Below are 17,211 nucleotides of genomic sequence, written 5' to 3' on the forward strand. Positions count from 1 at the left end.
AAAGCTGATGTGTCAACTTTTAATTATTCATTTTTGATTATGCCACTGTGGATGGCCTAAGAGAGTCTTAGAACTAAAAAATAAGTCTTAAGGTGTTTTGTTGAAAGACCTTAAAAAGATATGAGTAATTAAATAAAGAAATAAATTAAAATAATATGATCAGAATAAAAAAAATTTCACACCCGTTCAAACGCATTAAAAATTGAAGCACTTAATCTTTTAACCATATTTTTTAATATATATAAACGGTCTAAAAAAATTAAGTGCTTAAATTTTCACTCCGTTTGAATCGGTGCAAAGATCTTGTCAATATAATCAGAATAACAAGATCTTTGCACCGATTCAAACGAAGCGAAAATTTGAGCACTTAATGTTTTTTTATACCGTTTATATATTAAAAAATATGGTTAAAAAATTAAGTACTTCAATTTTTAATGCGTTTGAACGGGTGTGAAGATCTTTTTATTTTGATCATATTATTCTAAAGAGACATAATCAAATTTTGTCTCTAAGGCTCTCATAATTACGTTTCTGCTCCATAGGATTGCAAATTGATGGTGAGAATTTTTTTCAACCCAAACGTTACCGTTTTAGGGGCTAGCAGAGCCCAGGACCAATTAAAATTAAAATGGCGGAGAGAGGTAATTAAAAGGGCTGAGGGAGGGTAAAAACGGAAAAAAGATGTAGGACCGGGAGGGGTGTGGTGTCAGGGGGGGTGGGAAAAGCAATTTACCTTCTTCAATCCCTCCTCCAAAACCCCTCTCTCTCTCTCTCTCTCTCTCTCTCCTCTCCAACTCCATGTCACCTCCTCTCTCTCCCCCTAACTTCCTCCAAACCCATCCCCTCTCCCCTTCCTCTTTCTTTCTCTAAAACCCTCTCTCTCTTTCTCCCCTCCCCACCCCAATGGACACCGTTCTCACCCCGTTCTCCGATTCAAACGACATGGTCACCTCCGGCAGCAGCAGCATATCCTACGCCGCCCACACCGAATCCCTCCCCTCCTCCGAACCCGAAATCGTAGCCCTAAGGCACCTCTCCCGAAACCTCGACTCCATCCTCACCTCAGACTCCCCCTCCTTCTCCGACGCCAAAATCGCCGTCGCCGGCGGCCGCGAAATCCAAATCCACCGATGCATCCTATCGGCGCGGAGCCCGTTCTTCAAGAACATATTCTCCGGCAAGGAGCGAGGGGTGAAATTGGAACTCAAGGATTTGGCCAAGGACTTCGAGGTGAGCTTCGACGCTTTGGTTACCGTCCTGGTGTACTTGTACAGCGGGAAAGTGAGGTCGGCGCGGCCGGAAGGTGTTTGCGTTTGCGTCGATGATGAGTGCGACCACGTGGCGTGCCGGCCCGCTGTGGATTTCTTGGTGGAGGTGCTGTACGCTTCTTTTGTATTCGAGGTTACTGAATTGGTTGCTCTTTATCAGGTATATTAACCCTGTTCTACGAGAAAAATTTCAATGCAACGGTGCGTTATGAATAACTGTTGCATTGAAACTCTTTTTCCTGTTTTACTAGCTTATTTGTGTTTTCAATGGATTGTAACTGTTCTATTAGCTGATTGGCTTGTGTTCGCTTGTTAAAAAGCTCGTTTGCGGTCGACGTGTTGCACAAACAAACCAAGATTTAACATCTTTTTGTCTCGAAGCTCGTTAAGCTAACAAACTATTGCTCCGCTGGTTTGACTTGTGATGTTATACTAAATTACTTGAGTTTTCAGTGGATTGTAACTGTTCTATTATTCTATTAGCTGATTGACTTGTGTTCGCTCGTTAAAAAACTCATTTGCATTTGGTGTGCGACCCAAACAAACTTTTAACCATCTTTTTGAATCTCGTTAAACTTTTGAACCAAGGTCCAACAAACTACTGACTTGTGATGTTAAGCTACTCAAGATTGGTTCGTGATCAACTCGATTGAAGCTCGTTTGAGATCGGTTGGTCGCGTAAAGAAGCCAAGCTCGAACATAGTTTTAAAGCTCTTTAAGTTTTTGAACCAAGCTTCAACAATCAATTGTTCTGCTCGTTCGGTTCTTTTATCAGCACTAATTGGCTGTTTAATCATTGCATATTCTCATAGTTACTGATAATTGGCTTGAAAAGTGATGCATAAGACCAGCCTTGTACTCGAATTCGTCTTAGTTTGAGTACAAATTTAGTAAAAACTTCATTTAGTATTGAGCACTCCAATGAGGAAGTAGATTTAATCATCAATATGAGTAAAAGCTTCATTAAGCTTCATAAATTATACGGCCACAGGCAAGCCTGGAATTGGTTGGTCTTTATCAGGTATTGAGTCCATTTTATTAGCTTCTTTTGGTTTTCAAAGGATTGGAACTGTTTTATTAGTCGGTTGGCTGTTTGATAATTGTATGTTCTCATAGTTACTGGCAATAATGTTAGGGCTGCAAATAAGCCAAGCCGAGGTTTGAAGTGTTCGAGCTTGACTCATTCAAAACTAGTCTAGCTCAAGCTCGAGTCGAGCCAAAATAATCAAGATCGAGCTCGGTTGTTTAGTATCGATGTGTTTGAGCTCGGTTTGGTTAGTAATCGAGCCTCTACTAACGACCAGAGTTACAACTAACCTGAGCTTGAGCTCTAACGAGTTGAGCCTCAAGCAATTAACGAATAGCTTGATTCGTTTGGATCCCTAGTTACATTTAATTAGCTTGAAAAGTAATATATAAGAGCTGCACTTTACTCGAATTTTACTTTGAGAAGAAATTTAAGCAAAAGGCTCCATTTGATATCAAGCCCTCTGATTGGCAAGGCAAACCAAGATTAAAGATTTAATCATCGGTATGAGTAAAAGCTTCATTTAAGCTAAGAGTGTTAAATTATAAGGCCTGAGGCAAGTCTTGAAAATTTTGAGGAAAGAAAAGAGTCTTCCTTGAGTTGGGAAAAGAAAATGAGTAAAACTCAAGTTGATAAAATATTGAGAAAGGGAGTGGAGAGGGATATTGGAGATTCTCTTAACTCGTATTTAAGTTGGAGTCAGCATCATTGGTAGAATGGCTCAGGGTAAAGGGGAATTAGAAGAAGTTCAGAAGCTATGTTTCCTCCTTCCTGGCAATTCTCTGTTGCATGGCAGGGAAAAGGATCTGGTTAGAAGGTGTGATCCATTGGATGGCCGTCATGGAAGACTTGGAACAAAAGATAGGCTTGCCAAATGGGGAAACATCCATAATACCTATTGCGTGCTCTTTAATTGCATTCCCTTTTTCTGGATCGGGGTGGCAGAGCCTGTTAGAGCAATATGGGGTAATAAGGAGGCCTATGGATTTTGACCAGGTGCTGCAATGGGTGATCCAGAGGGGCAGCCATGAATCTGTTTTGAACTCTTTAATAAAATTGGTCTTTTCTGTTTCTATTTACCACACTTGGGGGGAAAGAAATGCAAGGATTTACCAAGCCAAGAGTGAGGATAGGGATGTTGTGCTGAGGAGTACTAGAGGGGATGCCAGGGCTTGTCTAAGTGCCTGGAAAAATGTTGAAAACTCTACTGACTGGCCAGAGTTAGGAAGGTGTGCTCTGTTAAGTCTCCTTCTATTGCCTCAATTTTTAAATTGGTTTGAACTTTTCCTACCGTAGGAGAGTGTATAGGGCCTTTTTGTCTTGTGGCCTCTCTTGTAAATACGGGTGGCATTCCCTTTATGCCTTTTTGTTAATAAAATTACTTATAAAAAAAGAAGAAGTTTAGTCTCTTGTTAGGACTGATTGTGCTTTGGTTTTGTTTTGTGCTGTTTTGGTTTTTTGATCTCAGTAGTGTTGCTGGTTTGTGATGTCTGTTTGTTTGGGGTTCAAGGCCATCCCCTTGCCTTATTTTTTGGCGTGGTTTCTATAAGAAATTACTTCCCAAAAAGGTTGGGATTCAGGGTTAACGCGAGAACTGGAGATGCCATCACAGTCTTGACGTAGTTTTCCAACCTATTAATTCACAATATACTAAACCTCGCCAAATTGAGGATAATCACATACTGCTGTGTGACAAGCTGCTTCACCCTTATTTCCATGTAGTCACTAATGGTTCCTTAGTTTTGCTTGTGCAAGGTCAACTGAGCTCGAGAATGTCTGTATATCGTTGTGCGCACAATACTAAGCAATCTTTTGTGAAAGAGAGAAAGCACAGAGAAATATCATTGTGTTGTTTCAAGTTCTAATTAGTTTAACACACTTAAGCCATGTATTGTAACGCTTGCCATGTTACTACTACTAAAGAGTAACCTTGAACACGAAAATGATTTCTGGATTAATTGGTGAAGGATGTCATTTTCACCATGTGTCTACTTCGCTTGAATCTTGCAATTGTTAAAAAAACATATTCTACTTGTTTTTTGTGTGTGTGGTAGGTCTAAGTTCTAACGCCACATGAGTATGTAAATTCAAATGTATGATTTATCTCCATGTGTTATAGTATCTTTTGGACCTTTAATATGGGGAAGGGAGAATTATTGATCTTTAATTTTTGAAATATGCTTTGTGAACTGCAAGATGCTGGACTCTTATGGTTTTAGAGTCTTAGACTTATATTTGGGAGATTTATTTTGGGGAATGTTGAGCTGGCTTAAATACCTTCTTCACCATACCTTCCGTGACGATGTGGATGATGAAAGGAACAGATATTTTTCAGGTCTTGTTTTAAATTGTCTTTGAAGTAGCATACTGAATTTGGGGGTTGATGAAGTTAGAATGCGCAGCACAATAAAGTCCATCAGTATATTCAGAGGTGTCTAAGCTCTACCAGAGCTGGATGCTCTTTCTGTTAAAAGTTTGGATTGAGGCAAACCGGCGAAAGCAGACATGGGGCTTAGTTTTTGTAACTTAAGGTCATTGAAGAAACCATCAGACAACCTTGGATGGGCAAACCCCGGGTATACAAACCACACAGGATATCAACACTGTTTTTGCAGGAACCATGTGGAAATCATGCAAATTCACATGTGCCATTGACACTAACTGATAGCCCAACAGAAAGATAGCATGTAGCTTAAGATATACTTATCCATAGCATTTGGACTCTCTTGTCATTTATGTATGGACCTTACTGCTATTTATTTATACCACTCAGAATCCTAATTACCATGCAATTAGACAATTTGCGTTACTCATCTGTTGATATTTTCAACTTTTACATATATTATCAAATCTGCATATGATAGATGTATTTGGATATGCACGGTGATATACCTGGTTGTTCTATCTACTTTCTGAACACTATGATGTGATAACTGTTGTGTTAGCTATATATCAGAAACCATTATATGCTGAAGGAGATTGGCACAAGAGTCAGTTTGAGAAATCCAACTGTATCAGGATACGACTCATAGAGTGATCAGCTTCTATTAGAGAGTGCACACTGTCACTCGGTTCTTTTCTGAATTCATTGTGTGTTTCCTTGCAGAGGCACCTGTTGGATATTCTCGACAAGATTGCTGCAGATGACATTTTGGTGGTTCTTTCTCTGGCAAATATTTGTGGTAAAGAATGTGACGGACTGCTTACCAGATGCATTGAGAATATAGTCAGGTCTGATGTCGATATCATAACTCTTGATAGAACCTTGCCCGACCATATTGTCAAACGAATTGTTGATTCCCGCAAGGAACTTGGCTTCCATGGTCCTGAAAGCAGCGGTTTCCCTGATAAGCATGTGAAAAGAATACACAGGGCTCTGGATTCTGATGATGTAGAATTAGTCAGAATGCTTCTAAAAGAAGGGCATACTAGTATAGATGATGCATATGCCCTCCACTATGCTGTTGCATATTGTGATGCAAAGACCACAACGGAAATTCTTGACCTTGCAATCGCTGATGTTAACCACAGAAACTTAAGGGGTTACACTGTGCTTCACATCGCTGCTATACGAAAAGAGCCTAAGATTATAGTGTCTCTTCTAACAAAGGGAGCCGAACCAGCTGCTCTCACATCAGATGGTAGAAAAGCACTTAAGATTGCAAAGAGGCTCACAAGGGCTGCAGATTACTACAAGTCTACTGACCAAGGAAAAGCATCTCCCAAGGATCGGCTGTGCATAGAGATATTGGAGCAAGCTGAAAGAAGAGATCCATTGTTAGGAGAAGCTTCTGCTTCTCTTGCTAAGGCAGGCGATGATCTACGAATGAAGTTGTTGTACCTTGAAAATAGAGGTAACTTATTCTTGTCTCTGAAGTACTCCTTTTCTGTTTCTATGTAAATAATACTCTTCAATCTTAGAACTTAAGACTCTTTTTTTACCTTATCTATTATTTTCTATCTCAGCACATTTTTCCTTTTATTATGAGAAGCTCCTACCCCTTTCATTTCCATTTCCTGCACCTATATTTGCCACATTGCAAACTTATTCCGTACATTTACGATCTAAGAAGCACTAATACTTGAATATGAAATTTTTGGGAAAAAATAAATCAATTTTGTTGTTTCGTTTACAGACACTAAGATCTTACTATGTAGTCCACTGTCCAGCTCCACAAAGCACACAGTAAGAAGTTACTGGACAATGGGCTGCATAGTAAGATACTAAGATCTTACTTAATAGGAAAATTGTTCCTCAGATTTTTATCCAGTGGGGTTTTGTTTTGAAGATCTCAGAAAGATGACCCCGAAAATGTGAACTTCAGTTTCTTTAGCATCATGCGATATACGTACTGTTTCTGGTTAAATCACTTAGGTAATCAATAATAATCAGCCAGTTTACTCCGATGATTGATTTGTTAAGTAATTGTTTGATTATTCTCAGTTGGATTAGCGAAACTTCTCTTTCCCATGGAAGCAAAAGTGGCAATGGATATTGCTCAAGTGGATGGCACTTCTGAGTTTACACTGGCCAGTATCAACTCTAAGAATATGGTTGGTGCCCAGAGGATAACCATGGACTTGAATGATGCACCTTTCAAGATCAAAGATGAACATCTCAATAGGATAAGGGCACTCTCCAAAACTGGTATGGATACTTCATAATTATGTTTTTAGCCATTGATGGTCATATACACATATTGTTTATTAGAATTAGATTCTATATCCTAATACTGAATGAGGAAGAAGTTTTTCTTACATGGGGCATAAACTAATGACATGGGATTAGTTAACTTAATACTGGGAGATCCACATATTTTTTCCTATCCCAGTCGGATAAGGGTAGGTTTTGAGTATTAATATTGGTGGTTGGATGAATTTGTAAGATAATCTGAAGGTTGGCTTAGGTCTTGGGATTAATCCAAAGGCTAGGGAGGTGAGGTACAATGGTCTTCCATATGGGGGGGACTGTTTGCCCCAGTAGTACCAAACATATTTCAATCCCACACCCCTGGTTTGTTTAGCCAATGGGACTGGAGGACAACACCTTACAAGGTGGACCCCCATTTGTTTTCTCCCAATCAAACAGGCCAAAATAGTGCTCAGTTGGAGAGTTTGATGTCCAAATGTGCAGTTGTATGTTAGAATCTAGAGAATGTTTCTCCAATAATTTGACTTTATGGATGCTATCAGACAAATATGGGAAAAGTTACTGGCACTGGCAGCCCAATTGTACCAAACAAGAACAAGATATGTTGATCTCAGATACCCAATATGTGGTGTTCGGAGCAATTGGGTGGAAACTTTAGTGTCCCTGGAAAACCTGCTCAATTTGTGATAGTATGAGACACATATTGTGCCTAGCTCCAGTGTTGATTGCTCCTGCGTTATTCAGCAACTTCATTGTGATATGATGGAAATATTTATTCATAAATGTGCACAGAAGTCACGTACGCCTGTGTCATATGGGACCTGAAGAAAAAAAGTCTCTTTTAGATTTTGTTTTGAAATAGCATGTTTATCAGAATCTCATGACCGTCCACAATTTTTTTTTTTGATTGAGAAAACAAAATCAATTTTCATATGGTATAGTGCTTTTTTTGCTATCCAAACAAAACAAAGTTGTAATCCCATTGTGATTTGTCATCCTAACATTTGGGGAATTAAAGCGCCTTAGTTCGTGTTTAATATGAGCAGTGGAACTAGGGAAACGCTTCTTCCCTCGTTGTTCAGAAGTACTCAACAAGATGATGGATGACGATGACTGGTCAGAACTGGCATACATACAGAACGAAACTCAAGAGGAGCGTCAACTGAAGAAGCGACGATACATGGAACTCCAAGATGTTATTACCAAGGCATTCCACGAAGACAAAGAGGAGTTCAGTAAGTGTATCAACATACAGTCTTCATCGTCATCGACATCCATAGGAGGAGTTGGGAGGCCAAATGGTAAACTCACTCTCAAGAAATAGATGCTGATGGTTGATTTAGATGCATTTCTGCATCTTGTCCATTGTACCATAATTTTAACGTTCACCTCAATTTTCATCTTTTGTTGTATTTAGAAAATGATTGTGGGGATTTGTTTTTCCCTTTTTCTTTATTCTTTTGAGGGATATTGGGATTTAGTCACTTCTATAGTGATACTTGTATATGAACTGTGCTACACACACAGCAATGCACAGATTTCGTTGTGGGGCCCACCACGGGTCCCACACAAATCATCCAAGCCGTTCATTAAATGTAAAACATTTTTTCAAAGGTCCCCGTAAAAAATAAGCTCAATTCAATACCTATAGATGCTTCATCCAACCATCTAACTTTTCATTCAGATTTTCGGATAATGAAAAGTTATACGATTGGATCGAATATCTATAGGTATCGGATTGAGATTATTTTTTACGGAAACTCTTGAAAAAATATTTTACATTTAATGAACGGCTCGGATGATTTGTGTGGGACCCGTGGTGAGCCGCACAACAAAATCTGTGCACAATCTGTACACAGATTGTATGTGTGTAGACTTTCTGCTTGTATATATTGGTGTGTCCGTAATACACCTACAAACAAAAGGGTCAATGTGTGTGCTTGTTTATACTGGACTTGATTTCAATGTCCATCTCCTTACTCCACTCTGTCGTCTTACTTCAATCAATCTCTCTCTCTCTCGTATTCATGACCTGCAGCATACATGTCGGAACTGGGTCTGCCGTGCGCCCTAAAACGGAGCCCATCTAGAGCCTTATTAGTTTCATTCAAATAGTTTATATTTTGTTCGACTTCTTAAATTTGTTGTCCAAACAAAAAAATAGTCGTTCATGACGTGGTTGTGGTGGAGTGGTACCTTTAAGAAAATCTTCTTAACGTGCAGTAAATAAGTGTTTATGCAATCGATCGTGACCGTTCAAAATATTTTTGAACAATCAAAATGCTAATGAAATTTTTTTGAAAAAGAGTTAATTGTGACCGATTATAATTGAAAATAAATTTCAGCCATTAATTATGCGAATAGACGATTGAAATTTGTTAGTTCTGTAAAGAAACTGTTTATAACACCTCCCCAAGGAAAACATTCTCGTTGCTGTCTTTTTTCTTCCTCCAAATTCAATTTCTTCTACTTCAGAGTCTCCTCCTCCTTGGGCATATTGGGGTTTCACGCTCCAATTCGAAACTCCATCTTCCAGTCTCAGAACCAACCCAAAAATGAAAGTCTCGTCTCTTCCAAATCTAAACCGCGAAACCTCCTTCCCCAATTTCTTCACCTTATTCCAACACCCTGCAGACCCCGACGACAACGACACCACCGTCAACAAGCGCCCAAAAACAAACGGCACCGAACCCTCCGAAACGTCGCCGTTCAAAGGGATCCTCTCCACATCCCTCTCGTCCGGTGAAATGAACGAGAATCACCACCGAATTGTCGGATATTTTCCCGATTGCGATCAGATGGACTGGCCTCCAAGTCCAAATGGGCCCGACACCAACTTTTCCGTCGGGTCAAACCCGTTCGAAGACATCCTCTGCCCATTCAACTCGTTCGATACCGAAGCCTCCGCAGCGTCGCCGTTCAAAGACATCCTCTCCCAATTGAACTCGTCCGAAGCCTCCGAAGCAATGAACGAGATCGGATTTTTAGAGGGGACGAATTCCGTTGGGTTGATCCGTCGTGAATCGGTCCAAACCCTACCGAACACGAGTTCCGTCGGGTCAAACTGGTATAGCGGCGACGGCAGCGCAACCAGTGGTAGTGTAGGACCAAACCCTACCCAGCTGTGGTGGTGGGACCAGAGCAGCCACCCGGATTTTCCAGAATCAGAATCCCGACGCACTTTCAAGATGAGCAAGTCGACGTTTGAGTTCATATGCAGCGAGCTCGACCCAGTCATCAACAAGGATATACCGGTCCGCCAGCGCGTCGCCGTCTGCATCTGGTGGTTGTCCACCGGGGATCCCCTGCGCCTGGTCTCCAACAGATTCGGGCTAGGCATCTCCACGTGCCGTAAAGCCGTGCTAGAAGTTTGTGAAGCTATCAGGAGTGTTTTGATGAGCAAGTTTTTGAAATGGCCTGATGAGGGGAAAATGACGGAGGTCAAAAGGGAATTCGAGCTGGTTTCCGGAATTCCAAACGTGGGTGGATCCATGTATACTACACACGTGCCTATTACTAAGCCGGAGGTGAACGGACCGGCGTATTTCAATAAGAGGCTATCGGAGAGGAACTGGAAGACGTCTTATTCGACCACGGTACAAGGCGTTGTTGATTCGAAGGGTGTGTTTACGGACGTTTGCATCGGGTGGCCGGGGTCTATGAGCGATGACAAGATTTTGGAGAAGTCTGCGCTTTCGCAGCGCGCAAGTCGCGGGCTTTTGAAGGATGTTTGGATCGTGGGGAACGGCGGGTACCCTTTGATGGATTGGGTGTTGGTGCCTTACACGAAGCAGGACACGTGGCGGACTACGAGGGTGTTGAATGAGAAAGTTGGGGAGATCGAGAGGGTGGTGAAGGAGGCGTTTTCGCGGTTGAAAGGGAGGTGGAGTTGCTTGCAGAAGCTGACCGAGGTGAAGCCCCTGCACTTGCCTGTGGTTTTGGGTGCTTGTTGTGTGTTGCACAACATTTGTGAGATGAGGAATGAGGCAATGGATCCGAGCGAGACGAGTTTCCATCTCTTTGATGATGAGATTGTGGCGGAGGATGCTGTGAGGTCTCTTAACGCGCTGCGAGCTAGGGATCAGATTTCTGACCTCCTTGTTCGGTTGTGGGTTCTGTTGGAAATATACGGAATGTCGGGTAAATGAAATTGGAGCTACCGAAGGATCTTTCGAAGCAATCGTGCATATCTCAGGTTCGTTATATCTGGAAGCACCATAATCAATAGACGTATTGATGTGTGAATTCTGTAACTTTTGTAACCCCTTCCCATGATGGTGTGTTCATTCTCATAACTGTTGGGAAACTGAATCCCCAAGACCCAGTAATGACGCGTACAGATTAGACAATAAAAATTGTAAAACCCTATAAAGCGGAATTAGGGTTCTACCTCAACTCTCTGCGACACGAACGCTGGTTGAACTTGTTATAGCACGTCTTGCTATAAACCACGAATACTGCTCGACCGTACCTTACGATTTTCTATCGTATTTCCTGCACGTCTAGAGCACGAACCAAGTGTGGACTCTTTCGTGATCTATTTGCTCTCTCTAAGCCTGCCTCTATTTACTGAATAATAGAAAAACATCATCCTGACCTAGAGAGCATAACGTGTATATATAGGGCTACGATAGGGACCTAAGGAGTAATAAGTCTGGGCTCCCAGTGTAAATAAGAAAACTTAATCCCACCAGGATTCTATTTCTTATTTCACTAATTATAATTCACCCCACTACAGAATTATAATTGCACTCCCGTCCTTATCTCAATTATATTACGAGCTCCATGATATTAAATACTCATTAATCTCCCCACGTTAAGATTACAGATACCCATTGATTAAAATAAATTACTAACAATCTCCCACTTAATCAACATCTTAACTTGAGATTATCCGCTTAACTTATTCGATATGTCGGATACAAATATCCACCTGCAGGGTTTGACATAATCGAAACTTATAAGCTTACTCAAGGGGTATCATCAATCCCTATCGGGACGTGGATTCCATTAATAATTAATAGTTGTCATATACATAATGTTGCTACCCAATTCACCGAGACTATTGACCGTACAAAGATCTCACTCTTTAATGAATCAAAGTCAACAACATTAAATATATACTTCTAATAATTATCTTTGAATTAAGAGCATAAGTATTCATAATAACCATGAGATTCCAATTATCTTATAAAGTTAGTATAAAGACAATTACCTCAATACGGTCCCGTTCAATACACACAAAGTATACTAGCACAATGAGTTGGAATTAACACCATTCCCTGTAGTCAAGAAAAACCTACTAAAATATTGTGCTACAGTCCTACCGATGGTGTGTCAAATTCCATCTAAGACTGTGAACCATAACTTATATTCCACAAGAACCGATGATCCAATCTTCTGTGTGTAAGCCGTACTCTACACACTGGATTATCTACTATGTAGAATAAAAGACACACATGCACAACATACAAAATTATCATGCAAATATTGCCCATAAAAGATTCTCATCAAAAATGGATAAAACTGATTAATAATTAAATATTAATCCATCATATAAAAACATAACTTTTACATAATCTCCTAACAAACTCCCACTAAGACTCAAAACCATACTGCCATGCATCTCACTCCCATTCCTTCTACGTGACTGTCAAAAGTCTTAGCTGGTAAGCTCTTCGTAAAAGGATCTGCCAGGTTATTCGCTGATGCAATCTTGGTCACAGCAACATCACCTCTCTGTACGATCTCTCGAATCAGATGATACTTACGCTCAATGTGTTTGCCCTTCTTGTGAGTCCTTGGCTCCTTCGAATTAGCAACTGCACCGCTATTGTCACAATAGAGTGTAATGGCTGATTGCACTGAAGGGACCACTTCCAGATCCAACAAAAAGTTTCTAAGCCAAACAGCCTCCTTGGCTGCTTCAGAAGCTGCCACATACTCTGCCTCCATGGTAGAATCAGCAATGCAAGATTGTTTGATACTCCTCCAACTTATAGCTCCACCTCCCAAGGTAAACACATATCCTGAGGTAGACTTTCTAGAATCCCTATCTGACATGAAGTCTGAGTCTGTGTACCCATGAGGTACCAGACTATCTGACTGGAACACCAACATATGATCTCTAGTTCTTTTCAGATACTTGAGTATATGTTTCACTGCAGTCCAATGTTCTTGCCCTGGATTAGACTGAAATCTGCTAACCATGCCAACGGCAAAGCAAATATTAGGTCTAGTACACAACATAGCATACATAAGGCTTCCTACTGCCGAGGCATAAGGAACTGCCTTCATTTTCTCCATCTCTTCAGGTGTTTTAGGACACTAATTCTTGGATAGATTGATTCCATGTCTAAAAGGGAGGAACCCTTTCTTGGAATCTTGCATGCTAAAACGGGCTAGAATGACATCGATATAAGTAGCTTGTGATAAGCCCAACATCCTATTCTTGCGATCTCGTATAAGCTTAATCCCTAGGATGTGACCAGCTTCTCCCAAGTCCTTCATTTCGAATTGGCCGGATAACCACACTTTCACTGAAGATAACACTCTCACATCGTTTCCGATGAGCAGGATATCATCGACATATAGTACTAAAAACATTACAACTTTTCCGTTGCGCTTCTTGTACACACATGACTCATCCGGACATTGATCAAAACCAAAAGACTTGATTGCTTGATCAAAACGAATGTTCCAAGATCTAGATGTCTGCTTAAGCCCATAAATAGACTTCTTAAGCTTGCACAACATGTGCTCCTAACCTTTTGCTATGAATCCATCTGGTTGCACCATATAGATACACTCATCCAGATTTTCATTAAGGAACGCGGTCTTTACATCCATTTGCCAAATCTCGTAATCGAGATGAGCCGCAATGGATAAGAGAATCCGAATGGACTTAAGCATGGCTACTGGCGAAAAAGTTTCCTCATAATCGATCCCTTCTTTCTGAGTATACCCTTTCGCAACAAGCTTAGCTTTGAAGGTATGCACCTTCCCGTCCGCCCCTCTCTTCTTCTTATAGATCCACTTGCACCCAATGGGTTTAATCCCTTCAGGTGGTTCTATAAGATCCCAGACCCGATTAGAGTACATAGACTCCATCTCTGATTTCATAGCCTTTTGCCAAAGTTCCACATCTTCATCTTGAAGTGCCTCATTGTAGTTACAGGGTTCAGCATGTTGATCATCAGGGATCATTTCAAAAAACTCTCCCAACAACGTATACCGACTGGGTGGAACAGTAACCCTCCCACTACGACGAGGTACCAATGTGTCAATAGGTGCCTCTACAAATATCTCTTGTGGCATTTCCTCCTGCACTATTGGTGGTAAAGAAGTTTCTGCCGGTCTCTCTCCTCTCAATTCTTCTAGAATAATTTTACTTCTGGGTTTGTGGTCTATCACATAGTCCTCTTCTAAGAACCGGGCATTAGTGCTAACAATGACCTTCTTATTCGCAGGACTATAAAACAGTCCACCTCTCGTTCCTCTAGGGTACCCCACAAACAAAGCAAACTTCTGTTCTCGATTCCAACTTATCTGCGTTCCCATTCAGCACATGTGCTGGACTACCCCAAACCCGAACATGCTGGAGACTAGGTTTGCGCCCAATCCATAGTTCTGTGGGTGTAGATGGTACTGACTTAGATGGTACCAAGTTAAGAATATACGCTGCTGTTTCTAGTGCATGTCCCCAAAACGAAATTGGTAAATCTGAATAACTCATCATTGATCTTACCATATCCATAAGAGTCCTATTCCTTCTCTCTGCTACACCATTTTGTTGTGGCATACCTGGAGCTGACAATTGGGATGTAATCCCTTCAGCTGACAAGTAGTCCCTAAACTCTCCCAAGACGTATTCACCACCACGATCAGATCGTAGTCTTGAGACATTTACCCAAACGCTTTTCCGTTTCCGCCCTATACTCCCTGAATTTCTCAAAGCATTCGGACTTACGGTGCATCAAATAAATGCATCCATACCTTGAGTAATCGTCAATAAAAGTGACAAAGTACTCAAAATCACCTCTAGCTTGGATATTCATAGGCCCACACAAATCAGAGTGAACCAATTCTAACGGCTCTTTGGCTCTATATCCTTTTGCTGAAAAAGGCCTTTTGGTCATCTTACCTTCCAAACATGATTCACAGACTGGAAGTTCCTTAACTTCTAATGAACCTAAAGGTCCATCTTTAACCAGTCTAGAAATCTTATTCAGATTAATATGACCAAGATGTAAGTGCCAAAGATACGTTTGGTTCAATTTCGAAGGCTCTTTTCTCTTGCATGGTAAATTATTAGTGTTATTCAATTCATGCAGTTGCACTGTAGGAAATATAGGATTTATAATGTAGAGATCATCCACCAATGAACCAGAACAGATAAAACGTTTATTTAACTTAATAACCACAGAGTCACTAAAATAAACCAAATATCCATCCTTTATTAACTTAGAAACTGAAACCAAGTTTCTTCTAATAGTAGGAACATAAAGACAATCTCTCAAAATTAAACTCCTATTACTACTAAAATTAAAAAAAATATTTCCTACTGCAACTGCTGCCACTCTCGTAGCATTTCCCATATGTAGATAAATCTCTTCATCACTGAGTCTTCTGGTTTTCTGGAACCCCTGCAATGAATTGCAAACATGATTAGTGGCTCCCGTATCTACACACCAGGTACTGGTAGATAACACCGCTAAACATGATTCAACAACTAGTGAAAAAGATTTAACTTGTTTGTTCACTTTATTGAGAAAAACCGGACATTCCTTCTTCCAGTGTCCTTTCTGCTTGCAGTGAAAACAGTTGCCCGTAGGCTTTTTCACTCCACCTTGAGGCGCATAAACTGCCTCCACAACCTTTTTCTGAGACTTATTCTGCTTCTTCTTGCCTTTCGGCTTAGAAGTAGAAGCCTTCTCAGCCACTAGCACTGATGGTGGTTTCTTCGCAACCAAAAGACCCTCAGCTGCTTGGAGTTCCTTAAGAAGTTCCGCCAAAGATAAATGCATTTTGTTCATAGAATAAGTCAGGCGAAACTGCTTAAAACTCTCAGACTGCAGTGAGTTGAGAACGAAATCGATCTGGGTTTCCCCATCAATTTCAGCTCCAAGGATCTCTAGTTCATTAAGAAGAGCTATCATCTTTAGAACATGATCCCTAACCGGGGTCCCTTCAACATGGGTGATGCTCACCAATTCTTTCATAGCAACTAGTCTTGCTGCCGGATTCTGATCCCCAAACATTTCTTTGAGGTTCAGCATCATATCAGAAGCAGTTTCCATAGCTTGATGCTGATGTTGCAATATATTCGACATAGAAGCCAAAATATAACACCGCGCCATCTCATCAGCCTTAACCCAATCTTTATAAGGCTTTGCTTCCTGTTCTGTGGCATTTTCTTCAGGTATAGGAGGGCACGCCGTAGTAAGCACATATTTGTGGCCCTCAGCAGTTAACACAATATTCAAGTTTCTTTTCCAGTCAACATAATTTGGTCCAGTAAGTTTATTTTCTTTGAGTTGAGTGCTTGTAACTTCTCCAAATATAACTTATATTCATGTTTTCTCAATGGAGTGGGTATCACGTAAATTTTTGTTTCTGCGTTGTTTGTCGTGTAACTCCACAAGTCCCCAACATTTTTTGTAAAATTGATTCTCTTCAATGATTTGTTGAGGTCTTGTTATATGATAGTCATTGTACCTTTGCGGATTGTTTTTCATGTATTGTGAATTGATACAAATTGTTTTTCCCTCTATTGGATTGATGCATATTCTTTCTTATCTAGTCGAGCTCCAATTTGGATTATCAATTTGTAGAGTTATTTGTGTATAGAAGTGAACTTGTAAAGTAAAAGTAACAGTCCTGATAGACTGAAGAAGCAGAAATATGTACCATTTGGTTCCTTTATCCGTTTGTAAATCTCAAACAAGTCCACGATCCAAACACAACTTTAGTGATGTGATTTTCCTTTTGTATCTCGGTCATTAAAATTTACTTTGTGTAAGGTGTGTATTTTTTGTACAAACTTAAATTTCTTTTGAATTACGAAGTTTTGAAGACTGTGATTGTGTTGTTGGATGCTAATTGTTGAAACCAATTTGTAGCCAAATGAAGGCCAATGGATATGGCTACCAAACAGAGTTACCGGAAAAAAAGGTCGATGGATGTTCCATGCTAAAAAGTTCCGACGGGTTTCATTTGTGACCTATTTATTTGAGTTATTTTGGGTTCGGACAAATGAGTTGGAG

At 40.4% G+C, this 17,211-nt stretch overlaps 2 protein-coding genes across 2 annotated transcripts; both read left to right on the forward strand.

The window, feature by feature from the left end:
• Positions 1-731: 731 nt before the first annotated feature.
• LOC131325413 (BTB/POZ domain and ankyrin repeat-containing protein NPR1) lies at positions 732-8,874 on the forward strand. Its single transcript, XM_058357667.1, has 4 exons — positions 732-1,428; positions 5,402-6,149; positions 6,740-6,943; positions 7,993-8,874. Exons 1-4 carry the CDS (start codon positions 904-906, stop codon positions 8,268-8,270), a joined length of 1,755 nt encoding a protein of 584 aa, XP_058213650.1. The 5' UTR covers positions 732-903; the 3' UTR covers positions 8,271-8,874.
• Positions 8,875-9,362: 488 nt separating this feature from the next.
• On the forward strand, positions 9,363-16,747 carry LOC131325415 (protein ALP1-like). Its single transcript, XM_058357668.1, has 2 exons — positions 9,363-11,141; positions 16,368-16,747. The coding sequence occupies exon 1, from the start codon at positions 9,502-9,504 to the stop codon at positions 11,092-11,094; it is 1,593 nt and encodes a 530-aa protein (XP_058213651.1). The 5' UTR covers positions 9,363-9,501; the 3' UTR covers positions 11,095-11,141; positions 16,368-16,747.
• Positions 16,748-17,211: the final 464 nt, after the last annotated feature.

The sequence above is a fragment of the Rhododendron vialii genome, chromosome 5a (genome assembly GCF_030253575.1).
Source record: "Rhododendron vialii isolate Sample 1 chromosome 5a, ASM3025357v1".
Classification (NCBI taxonomy): Eukaryota; Viridiplantae; Streptophyta; class Magnoliopsida; order Ericales; family Ericaceae; genus Rhododendron; species Rhododendron vialii.

Coding starts and splice junctions, on each gene's coding strand:
- LOC131325413 (XM_058357667.1), top strand. CDS start 904: ATGGACACCGTTCTCACCCCGTTCTCCGATTCAAACGACATGGTCACC. Junction 1,429..5,401: donor AATTGGTTGCTCTTTATCAG/GTATATTAACCC, acceptor GTTTCCTTGCAG/AGGCACCTGTTGGATATTCT. Junction 6,150..6,739: donor GTTGTACCTTGAAAATAGAG/GTAACTTATTCT, acceptor GATTATTCTCAG/TTGGATTAGCGAAACTTCTC.
- LOC131325415 (XM_058357668.1), top strand. CDS start 9,502: ATGAAAGTCTCGTCTCTTCCAAATCTAAACCGCGAAACCTCCTTCCCC.